The sequence below is a fragment of the Bolinopsis microptera genome, chromosome 5 (genome assembly GCF_026151205.1).
Source record: "Bolinopsis microptera isolate Bmic1 chromosome 5, MBARI_Bmic_1.0, whole genome shotgun sequence".
Classification (NCBI taxonomy): domain Eukaryota; kingdom Metazoa; phylum Ctenophora; class Tentaculata; order Lobata; family Bolinopsidae; genus Bolinopsis; species Bolinopsis microptera.
The window spans coordinates 20,602,398-20,614,910 of record NC_087076.1 but is presented as its reverse complement, the minus strand read 5'-3'; the positions used below and the strand labels follow the sequence as shown (position 1 = coordinate 20,614,910).

Below are 12,513 nucleotides of genomic sequence, written 5' to 3'. Positions count from 1 at the left end.
TGGATAATAATCTCAAAAATGGAAAGAATGCAGGAATAATCGAGATGATTGATATGTGGTCCCATGATGACAAGCATAATGTGAGGTTTTGAAATGTACGAAGCAATGATACACTGAAGATATTAAAACAGCTCAAGAGGTAAAATGATTGATATTAAGACATCAAGCAAGCAAAATACTCTTAAATTCCGTAAATTTTTCGTGAGATACGACAAGTCAGCTTCCAATACAATTAACAATTTTTTGCAGAGACAATAAATTAAAAAAGGCGGGTTAATGGTAGCGACTCAAATACATGAACTGTACACGTGGTGTTAAACTGTGAATGTTGAAACTTTCACCGTACCCAAGCTGAGACTACAAGTAAACTTAATTTAAGCAAATATCCAAAAGGTTCAAAAAGCAAGTATTTTTCTGAATTTTTGTAGGGCATTTGTTTAATGCTTATATCTTAATCAATGAACTTAATCAAAAGCCAGTTTAACATATGATTATGAAGAGAATTTTTCACACCGAAGAAATAAATATTATTACTTTAACTCTTGCAATGCTCAAGAATTCAAACATGCAAACTGATATGATAATATTGAACAATCTAATGCTGCCATGAAAATATGGTTGACATCAAACATTCCATACTTAATAATGTTCATAAAAAATAAATGCTCCGTCTTGCCCTTTGCGTAACTATTCCTTAACAAGGATCATGACAAGGTAATCCTCCTTACTCGGCTCAGGGTTCAAGCTCGGAGCAGCCTTGAGGAGCTTACTCTGGGAGAAGTCACAAGGAGGAAAAGTGTGAAGGACGCCCTGCAAATCGTTCGCCTCCAAAGTACTAATCCCGGCTGCCTGTTTCTGGATGAAATATTGTAACAAATGTTTCAACGGTCTGTGCTGGATGTCTTCGGGGAGTTCTGAAGTTTGTGTGGATGTCATGGCAACTAGGATACAGTGCCCACTAACACCTGCTGATACTAGTTTCTGGTTCAACTGGTCCAGCTTCTGTTTTTCGAGTTTCAAACGTTGAGTCACTCGGATGATGGAGCCGATGGAGCTATTTACAAGAAGTTTTTCAGCCACTGCAGGGTCACCACCAACAAGATACAGTTTTACTGAAAATGCGTTCGTTTTCAGAACTATGGACCCCTTCCAGGCAATAGGATAGCGGTTGCAGAGTTCTGACAATGACTCAACTTTCTGATTTTTAGATTTCGATGCAGATCTTTTCTTGGGACTGGATTTGGAAACGCTGCTTTTACGCTTTGCGCCTTCCTCTGAACATTCAGTATCTGATCTCATGGGTTCTGAATCATATTTCCGCCGAGAATTAGAGTGCTCGGGAGAACCCGGGTCAGCAAAATCTACAGTAATCCTGTGATCGGGTCCCCCCAACGGGTAGCCCTTCATTCCTGATAATGCAGATGATGCAGCGTCTAATGATTCAAACATGACGTAAGCATGGTAATCTCCCTCGTTGAAGTCAAGTTTCGTGATCTTGCCAAATCTATCGAATTCTTTTTCAAGCTCGGAAGCCTTCGTCCAGGAACCTAAACCTCCAACCCAAATTCTGTGGCTCATAACACCTTTACCATAACCAATCTTTAATACATTTTTACCCATCTGATATCCATTGAGTTCTTCTTTTGCTCGTGCAGCATCTTGGATGTCAGTGAATTTGATGAACGCATATGAACAATAGCCATCTTTGTGTTTCTTGAGATCAACATCTGAAACCTTTCCGTATTTATCAAATAAAGCTTTGAGTCGGTTGGCAGAGTAATCTAGATCGACATTTCCGACGAACAATGTTCGAGTAGCTTTCGGATCGTCTTCCGGAGGTTTGTGATCGGAGAACTGTTTTGATCGGTCTGCCTTGCCACTGAAACCGCCACCCCGGGTCTCTCTATTGTTCTCAGGAAACGTCGGAGCAGAGTCTCTGTTGTTGTACTTATTGAATGCTCGAGTCTCACTATCTCCAAAAATCTCTTGCTCCTCCCGGAAAACGTGGTATGGCTTGATGAATAACTTGCGATCAAAAACTATCGTACCTTGGAGAACGCGGCGAGCCTCTTTAGCATCCTCAACATTTTTAAAACTGATAACAGCAAGCCTATCCTTTCCCTCTCCCTCTATCCCTACTTTGCATTTTCCAAACTCTTGAAAGATATTAAACAGATGACTAGAAACGGTGTCATCGTCTACACCTATTGCCAGATTGTAGCCGGCCAACTCATAACAAAACTGATCCTCGTACTTGCTTTTAGGAATGTAGGTATGGCTGTTCCTGCCGCTGTCTGCACCTGCCCCTGGACCACCTCTTGATCGAGAAGGACCGTGGTTGAAGCTCCCAAATCCACGACCTCTGCCTCTGTAGCCGCGATTTGAGACTTCCCCTCCGCTGCTATTCCTTCTTTTGTAGTCGTCATTATAATCATCATCGTATTGGGGCCTACCACGGTTGTTGTAGCTGCTGTCCTGAAACGAAGCGAAACGTAGAAACTTAGGTGGACAAAAAACAGGATATCGTACAACGGAAAGTGATTCAATTTCTGTTAACGTGGCAATTTTAAGTTTCAGTGTACACTTACATCGCTTCTGTATCTCTTATAGGTAGGTGAGCTGTCGCCTCTGTGAGAATACCGTTTCATCGTTTTCCTGAAACATAACATTTAACAACTGATGGTCGAGGCAAGCAACAACCCGTGATGTTGCCATGAGGGTTTCAATGGGGCAAGTAGGCCAAATTTAGGGAAAATCAAATTTAAACGTCTACGCTACATTAAATTACGCGCAGTGGTGCGCGCATACAGCTTTTTGCGCGAAAAAAGCTCTGCTTTGTACAGGTATAACGTAATTTCTTGCTAGTACTTTTAGCGCACCACCCAAATCTGTTTCCTGTTAGTTTCTCATCTATATTCCAAAGGACTTCCAAATCATCGAGCATGTGGGACAAAGATGGGACAGTTTTGTTTCACTAAACTGGTTAGAACTAATGGTCTTGTTAACTAAAATTTACCAAGTCAAATGTGGCAAAATTCAACATGTTTTAAGTTATTGCACTGGTTGCATGGATAATAAATGTGTACCGTATTCGTTTTAAGCGTTATAACTCTAAGGACTTCGGCAAAGATGGCAGATAATTAATTATACGCCCGTTTGTGAAACTTTTGAATTGTCATTTTTGGATGCTCATAGTTCGGTCAACAAATTAACATTAGGTTATAAGCTAGTAAGTTACGTGAATGCAGATAGTTTTTAAGGATTTTATAAAATTCTGTATACTTTTTTAATACCGTATCTGGATCGTGATCGTGTTAAAATTTTCAGGAATATTTTTTTATAGAAAGGCCTCTGAGATCGACATCAGCTGATTACTTAAAAAATGAGAAGATGTTCTAATTTTCAGACATCTATCTAACATGCCAAACTAATATGACAACATTGTAAAGCAGCTGAGGTTAAGCAGGCTTTCCTTACTCTTAAAACTTTCTTACGATACCACCTGGTAATAATGCATCATCTGGTTAATGCATCTCTGGTATTGTGTACAATCTAACTACATAAACGCATTAGGGGCCATCCATGTATTATGTCCACCAATTTGATCGATTTTCAAACCTCCTCCCCTCGGCCCCTCACCCTCCCCAACTTTGGACGTCCACCAAACCCCCCTGCGCTGCCCCATCGTCCACTCAAGTCGCAAAATCAAAATCGTAAACCCCCTTCTCCTAATATCCGATGGACGTAATTCATCGATGGCCCCTTAGTGTCTTGGAAAATCCTTGTGAAGCATAAATGCGAATCTAGAGATAAACTTTGAAGATGCGCGGGACTATTTTGTCAACTCTTTGACCCCATTAATCATAATGACCGATACATAAGCTTGTACGCTATAATTTATAATTAACCTAATGAGAGAACGTATTATCTCAACATTCGTTTTTACTCACTTTCCCACAAAACTTGAGAGAAGGGGCTATAAGTAAGTATCAATATTGCGATGGTATGAATTTTCGTACCAAAACTGAAGCACTGAGTACATGTCTGTTTAAAATTCCAATGCTCTTGTTTTTCATTGCGGCCATAGAATGGAATACCAACTTAGCTACTTTTAATAGAAAAAAATTAAAACTCAAGTCAAATTTTCGAGGTGCCGAAAGTTGTCACAGGGAATTGAGTGTATAAGAATTAGTGGTGCAGTAGGCCGGTGAGTAACTTAAATTCAAATTTGTGTTTACTATGAATTAAAAGAAATTAAACTAATACCCAACTACGCACTTCATTAATATATCGTATCTTCATATTCTAAAATACTGACCTTTAAAGACCGCGTGCCACCTTGAACCTACACTACGCGGCACCAAGGCGGACCACGGACCAACGTTGGGCCACACAAAGGAAGCAATAGGGCCACTGATCTCCTGCTGATCTTTTCCCCAGGTATGAGAAGTGAGAAAACGTTGAGACGTTGTGTGGGATGAGAGAGGGAGTGAGAGAGAGCGAGAGAGAGAGAGCAACGTCGACATACAGAACAGCATAATATACTGGCGGAGATTAAACCTTTCGTCATCAATTATCTGTTTGACTGCCACATTCTTTAGACAGCTGATATAACCATTGATTTGCATCTGATATTGATTTTACTGCCTCTCTTAACACACACTCGGCTCTAATTTGATAACAAAACTCAGAATCGAAACTCAGATGTTACGAGGGGTTGATTGAAGAGCGGGGAAATGGTAGGAAAGGTCTGGAGATATTATCTTGAGGGGTCTGCTTCATCTTTGTCGTTGATTAAGGTTGACTTGAGTAGGATTCTTTCAGAAGATGCCGTTGTTAGAGCCTAAGGTTGAATCTAGTGGATGAGAAGCTTGAGACGTCGAGACGAAGAAATTTCTTCACTAGCTTGAAGGAAGATAGTCGCTGAATCGATATCATTTCACTTTTTCATTTAACTCAAAACCATTTCTCTCAATATCCACTCTACACAACTTTCCCCTTTTTTAAACATTGCCAAAACTGAATTGAGCCGAAACTGCACACAGCTGAATTTGACGATACATCGTCAACTAAGACGTTTCAAACATGACATAAGAAATCTGAATTTATCGAATAATTGAACCTGGTGCATGATCATAAGCTATGTAATTTAGCGCAGCACTTCCTCAAAAGGCATACTGTGAATCATACTGAAAAGCCCGCCCGCAAACACTGACAGACAATTTTTTTGACCGATTTGAGAAATTGAGAAGTTTAGTGTGTGTCTGAGAGTTTCTGAGACATCAAATGTCTGGAATACTCTGGGGGAGAGATAGCGATTAACACATACCTCGGATATTATATCATCACACTTCTACACCATATCATGATCACATTTTTACAGTAATATAATAAATATTACACCACCACATGGAAGAGAAGTAGCATCATCGGGCATGCTAACACGTAATAATTATTCTGTGTACTGGTGATATGATCTGGGTGGTTGGTATGGTGGGATTAATACACACATCATGTACCAGGGTGCATCAAACTGAACCATATTACAATTATAGTAATATGTTAAAAGATGATTGAAAATCAAGATGATATGAGATGTGGTGTGAGGAGCCCACGTGGATATCAAAAGAAGACATTCAAGATAAATATAGATACTCACCGGGGAACAGCTGAACCTTTGCTACACCTACAGATGTTGAGGTTATGATTTGGGTTGTACAACATTAATTAGATTTGGAGATTCATCATAGTTGTAATAATAAATCAGGTAATATTAGTACAATGTTTCAATGGTCTTTTAAAATACAAATATTGGATACATACTTCTGTACCGTCACGTAGAGAAGAATTTTATATTGAAATAATGAGGGCGGATCAGTGAATTATACAATTATATTTTGATACAAAATACAAATATATCTAAAAACTTCAAGTAATAAATTAACAAATTCAAAAATTCCCAATTTGCCACTCAAGGATTTAACATACAAAAGAGGGCACAGTATCATATTATGTAGCAAAAGGAAACTTACGTAAACAATCTGGAATAGCCATCATTATAAGGGTCACATGATCAACTTTGGCACTTATCTCTCTTAAATGAAAACATTTTTAGTAATCAACAATGTTTCATTTCATGAGGATCTTTTTAAGAAATTCACTGTCCGAATCAAGGTTCTCTAAATTCTCTGATATAAGTCCATCAAACTCATCATCTTTAGCAAAATACTTGGATCTTTTCTCAAACTGATAACGTTCGACTTTTCTATCATAAACTATTTTTTCAGCACCCTTACCAAAGAATTCTGAAAGATAACCAAAAGCACAAACATAAGCTGTCCTTAAGAGAAAGAGGCCAGCAAGCTGTTTCGGACACATTTTCAGACTCTGAACTGTAATCTTCTCCCCCAGCATAGCTTTTGTTTTAAGTACATCTAAGGGAGTAGCAACAAGTAAGGCTGATAAAACGATTGCAGGGTTCAATAGAACTGGTTCCATATCTTGTAATGCGTTCTGATCAGGTTTCTGATGGTAATACATTGGCAAAGCGATCGAGCAGTATGTCACAAGGAAGAGGGATGAATATGGGACTATTCCTCTGAGCAGGCCTTTGTAGCCAGCAGTCTGGATAACATTGTGAAAACATTGCTTCATTGGAGTCTGTGAAATCTGAGCATTAATTTTTAACGACTCTAAGATAGATGCAACAGGTATAAGTGATAGTGGAGCTAAACCAATCAGTGCCTTCTTAGTAAAAGAGAATTCATGGCCATACTGTTGGATATATCTGCTAGTAATGTCAAAACCAAGTACTGTTGCTCCCAACATACCAAATCCCAGTCCTTTTGCACTGTAATGTCGTTTGATTCCCAGTGCAGCACCTTTACCAGCCATCAGATGGGTCTTTAAAACATCAATAGGCCAGAAAGGTAAAACCAGAGCAGGAGAAATAGCAACTGAGGCTGCCAAAGGAACCCAAGGAGATCTGATGTTTTCACGATATTCTTTGATGTTTTCAGTTGTTTGTTGTATGCTCCTGGCAAAATCTTGAGCAGAGCCAGCCATATCTCAAATGCTTTGGGATGTAAATTCTGATGAATGATTTAACAATAACAAATCTAGGCAGTATGCAGAGATAAATTGACTCTGAAAAAAATCTTCTACTGTGATTCAGCAGTCAATAAAAAACAAACACACAAAAAAAGTTTTATTTTATAACCACAATCAGTCAATGAAACAAGAAATTTTTTCAATGAAACAAGAAACTTCATTTTTAGCACATTTTACAGAATAAAAAGATGTAAAACAATTCATAAAAATATAATGCCCATTTGATGTATGACTTTTTGTCCTTGACTACTAGTTTTATTTTGAAAGAACAGGTAACTAATGGGGCAAGGAATGCGAGTGCCAGTAAGCTTTAGCACACACCGAAACGCTAGTCAGTTGAGTTTTTAGAGACAAGGCTCATATTAGGACCAGAAAATCAAATCAAATCAAAATATAATGACACAAACATCATCACACATCATCAAAAATATATCTACTAAAGTTTTAAAAATATCTTAAATCTATTGGCCTAAACAACCAAGATAAAATGAATCTAATTTACATACTTTCCACTACTATATAAGTTAATAAAGCGTTTCTTAGCAACATGAGGATGACACACAAGATATTCATTGTGCTTCTCTTTATTAGTAGCATAATTTAATCCCTCAATCTTTCCTAATACTTCGTCCGAAACATACCAAAAATGAATATCATTTACGGATCCGTTTAAAATAGTCTCTTTTTTGAAAGCCTCTAATCTTATTTTAAAACTTAACACAGTCCCACAATTCTTGACATCCGAGGGGAGTTTGTTCCAATATGGTCTCACCCTCTCCGGAAGAAAAGAACTGTGGACTTTCTTCATTTTACTGCTACTTTTACTGCATCTACTGTTTGATACCACATTAAGACCAGATCTGCTCATACTGAACAAACCAGCTCCGTAATTGGCCAAACCACTTATCATTTTAAAAGATTCAATGAGGTCCCCACGTATTCGCCGCTCTGCCAGCGTTGTCAAATTGAGGATTTCCAGTCGACGACTGTATGGAAGAGTACCCACCTCGTCAATCAGACGGGTAAACCGCCTCTGGACGCTCTCCAGCTCCAAGATGATCCCCCAACTTCCATGAGCCGCAACTGGACTCCACAATTGAACACAATACTCTAAATGGGGTCTTATTAAAGCTTTGTAAATGGATATCATCACAGATTTTTCCCTGATAATCAGATTTCTAACAATCCAACATATCATTCTGTTGGCTTTAGATATTGAAGCCTTAATCTGTTCATTCCAAAGCAGAGAGTTATGGGTTATAACTCCCAAGTCTTTTTCCTGTACAGATTCTGCCAATGTAACTCCATTAGAGAATAACTTGATCTTGGGTTATCGTTAACATCTAAATGCATTACTGAACACTTAGTAGGATTAAACTTTAAAAGCCATTTACTCTCCCACATCTCTAGTTCGTTCAGATCATTAGCTATAGTTTCATGCTCGGAGGCATTAGCTATAAGCTTAAGATCATCAGCAAATATTTTAACTTTACTTTTAATGTTATCTGGTAAATCATTAATAAATAACACAAATAGTAATGGTCCAAGGACTGATCCCTGGGGAACTCCTGACCATACAATCTTCCACTCTGAAGTTTCACCTTCTACACACACTCTCATAGTTCTATTTGAGATAAAATCTGTAATTACATCTAAAACTTTACCAGTTATCCCTAGACTCTCTAGCTTGTTAATCAAGCGATAATGGGGAACAGAATCGAAAGCTTTACTAAAATCAAAATAAAATAAGTCCACAGGAGCACCTTCATCTATTAAATTAAGTATAGTGTCGAAAGTCTCCAAAAGATTTGACAAACAAGATTTTCCTTTAACAAACCCATGTTGGTCCTTTGAAATACGGTCTTCTAAAAATTCTAACAAATGGGATCTAACAAACTGTTCATAAACTTTACAAAGAATACAAGTAAGAGAAACTGGTCTATAGTTAAGAGGGTCAGACTTAGAGCCCTTTTTAAAAAGTGCAACTACAGATGCCGACTTCCATACCTCCGGAAGATTTCCAGTATCACTACAGGCACTAAATAATTTAGTAAGAGCTGTTACAAAACTAGCATCTCCAGCTAGGGACTTAAGCAGCTTTGGATGATGCCCATCTGGGCCAGTGCTTTTAAAAATATTAAGCTTTAATAGTTCCTTTTTAACATTATCAAAGGTAATAACAATATCAGATATACTCTTAGTATTCTTACTATAACTTCTAGGTAATGGGCCGAGTGGCTCATTAACAAACACAGAACTAAAGGCACTTGCAAGTACCTCTGCAGACTCCCCTGCACTAGTTGTCCTTGTACCGTCTTCCTTATCTAAACTTGGTACCGAAGCTTTAACCTTTCTCTTATTTCTCAAATAAGAATAAAATGATTTACAATTGATCTTTAAATTAGAATTTATCTTCTTCTCATATCTTATCTTTGCTTTCACTTCCTCATTCTCATAGATAAGCTGTTTACTACTTGCATGACTAAGATTAACACTAGAAGGTTCAATATCAAATGCAGTCCATGCTTTATCTTTGTTCTTTCTCATGCGCTTCAATGAGGATGTGTCCCATGGCAGCTTCACAGGTCTGTTGTTTTTATAGACCAAATTAGTCGGTACTATCCCAGCAACAGTCGTAAGTTTGCCATGTAACTCATCCCACATAAGCTGAACATCATTAGAGCAACTAAAATCCCAGTTAATATTTTCAATACTAAACCAGAAGAAAATTGTTTGCAGACATTAGGGGTTCTGTTTATAGTTGTTACTATGGGTTGCAGTCGTGCTTTGACAAAAAGTCTACACTGTAATATGGGTAAGTTTATAATATTGTGTAGTTAGAGGATATAAAATGCAGCTTCAAGGTGGATATTGGAGAGCTGGCGAAAGATTATGGCTTTTGTATCAATGGTTAAAATATTCAAATATTCGTATTCAATATTGCCATTTCATAGATGTGGTTTTTATAAATAACATTTTCAGATTTCAGTGTAGCTCCAGGAAGCACTAGCGAGCCCACGCGAGATTTTGCTTCAAAATCCTACAAATACTCTAAGACAAAACATTGTCCAGTTACAGAAGCTTAAGTATCATCTTGTCTGTAATGGAGTGAGCTAAGGATTTAATTGCATCATTGCAACATTACACATCTGTGTAGAATCTTGGGATGACCGTGATAGAGGGTTGATTAGATATACACAATGTTAAGAGAAACATGAGTGATGAAACTACATAGAAGTATAATGTGAGTCATAGTACTGAACTGTATGATACTAATTCAAACTAATCTGATAACATCGTGTAGTGTTATTAAGCCTCATGAAAAAGAAAATTATTATTCAAATTTTGCATTTACATGGGTAAAATGAACTTGTCATGTCTAATTTTCAATTAAACTAAGCTCAGTTAATGTGAGCAATTACAGCTGCCCTAATGGAAATTCTTTGCTGGACTGGAGTATGAATAAGGCAGCAGCGATGCTGCAAGGGCGGTCGAACTATTCGATGACCCAGTAGAGGAATCTACGAATCTCTCCAAAGTATCCAAAGTATCCAAAGAAAACTAAATAAAATTTATAAACACCCTTTAAGTAGTATAAGTAAGCCAGTTTAAAGAACTGGCTCCAAATTTATATCTAATTCTGCTATTTTTACTGCACTACTACTTTTCAAGCCTCATGAAATCAACGAAACAGTGGTAACAAGAGTCAGAGTGCAAGTGGTGATAATATTCTATCATATGATAATATTCTATATGAGGGTACATTTCGTATTGACATTTCTACGTCATACTCATTTGATTATCATATCGATTGAATTATTTCTAAACTATTATATATATCAAACTACGCTTATCAAGGCACACAGCGTGATGCTGCTCATACATGGCCTACACTGTTGACTTGTACTTAAACACCATTTCTTTTAGACACTGTCCAGTAACATTAGTTGTAGTTCGGAGATATTCACAGTCGACACGATCCTATAAACATTATAGAAAATACTTGACGTATATTGATGAAGCGCTCGATTTTTGTACTACTGTTTGGTAAAAACATGCGCGTCGCGCATATGTGGTTTGAGATTTGGAATAAGAACAACTGACGCGCGCTTTGAACACAGGGAGACTAATGTACAAAGAAACTGCTGCTAACTGCTGCTAACTGCTGCAAATGGTCCATATTTATTAATTTTAATCAACTTTGAAATAATTATTCGTTCCGATATTGATTTAAAAATGATTTGAACCAATTATTGAACTGTAAAAGCTGATTGCCTCAACATTTTAGTTTGACTAAATGGTCGCACCGTGATTAATATTATCAATTATTAAAAGGAAAATTGAAATATGACCTATAATTTATAATCTGATGACCAATGACCATCAACTATAAAATAACTTGGCACTCGAGTTCTTGATCTTGTCAATGGCGCAAGCGAAGCTTTTTAAGCTTTTATTCTTCAATCTTTATCAGCTTCTGTCGATTAAAATTATTATTTTTCCAAAATGAGGCAATCAGCCGACGCGCGGCTTTTATGGTTATCTATGATATGTTTAATCTGTAATAAACGTAAAAATTTAAACTTGTATTCCTTAAAACTTTGTATTCCTTCTCCTTATGAAGATTTACATTTATCATTTTGTTTGATTGTTCAATTGGGAAAATTTCTCAGATTTAATATAATGTATTTTAAAAGGATTATTGATGTTTTAGTAGAGCCCCTTTTTATTCATAACCCGCAATCTTAGTAAAACAAAATTTTTAGTAAAACAAAATTTAAATTTTATTGCCATTACAATGAATAATTATATCATAATAAATATACGTAGACATCCGATAATAAACATGTTACATCCAGTACAACCCAAGATGTCAGCCGACTAACAAAATTTTTTAAGAAAGCTTGCATGTTCATAGTTTTTCTAACGAGCATACTTAGGCTGTACGGAAATAGCTTTAATTCTACGTTATATTAAAAACTTTACATCATTTTTGCGATACAAAAATAAATTTTAAAATAAATAAATTATAACTCTTTTGCTGCTTAGGCGCGGCACCGCGCTTGACCCACATGCTATACAGCGTGTAGCAACACAGCGCTGAAAACAGAAAATGAAGAAGCTATAATAACATATAAGCGGTGCGCCGCGCCTAAACCTAAAACCATATATTTTAAATATCGTCAAGATATTAAACGAGTTTTGCGACTTAATATAGCATGCTGACTTCGTAGGATATTACGATTGTACCCGTTTATAACCATTTGTATATTGGCTGAGGCTACCTATACTAGGCCTAGGAGCTTAAAGCTATTGCACAAATGTGTTATCTCGCATGGATCCTATAAATCCTTAGCTACTGTGTACTGTTAAGACTGGGATCCGAACTCTGGACCTTCTGCA

At 37.1% G+C, this 12,513-nt stretch overlaps 1 protein-coding gene across 1 annotated transcript in view; it reads right to left on the bottom strand.

The window, feature by feature from the left end:
* Nucleotides 1-120: 120 nt before the first annotated feature.
* Nucleotides 121-12,513, bottom strand: part of LOC134814771 (putative RNA-binding protein 15B) — a 49,363-nt gene continuing 36,970 nt past the window's right edge. Inside the window, exons 2-4 of the mRNA XM_063822985.1 lie at nucleotides 5,660-5,688; nucleotides 2,589-2,655; nucleotides 121-2,475 (exon numbers count right to left, since the gene is read on the bottom strand). Coding sequence (XP_063679055.1) covers nucleotides 688-2,475; nucleotides 2,589-2,648 — 1,848 coding nt within the window. The 5' untranslated portion in view covers nucleotides 2,649-2,655; nucleotides 5,660-5,688 and the 3' untranslated portion in view covers nucleotides 121-687. The remainder of the gene's footprint in view (nucleotides 2,476-2,588; nucleotides 2,656-5,659; nucleotides 5,689-12,513) is intronic.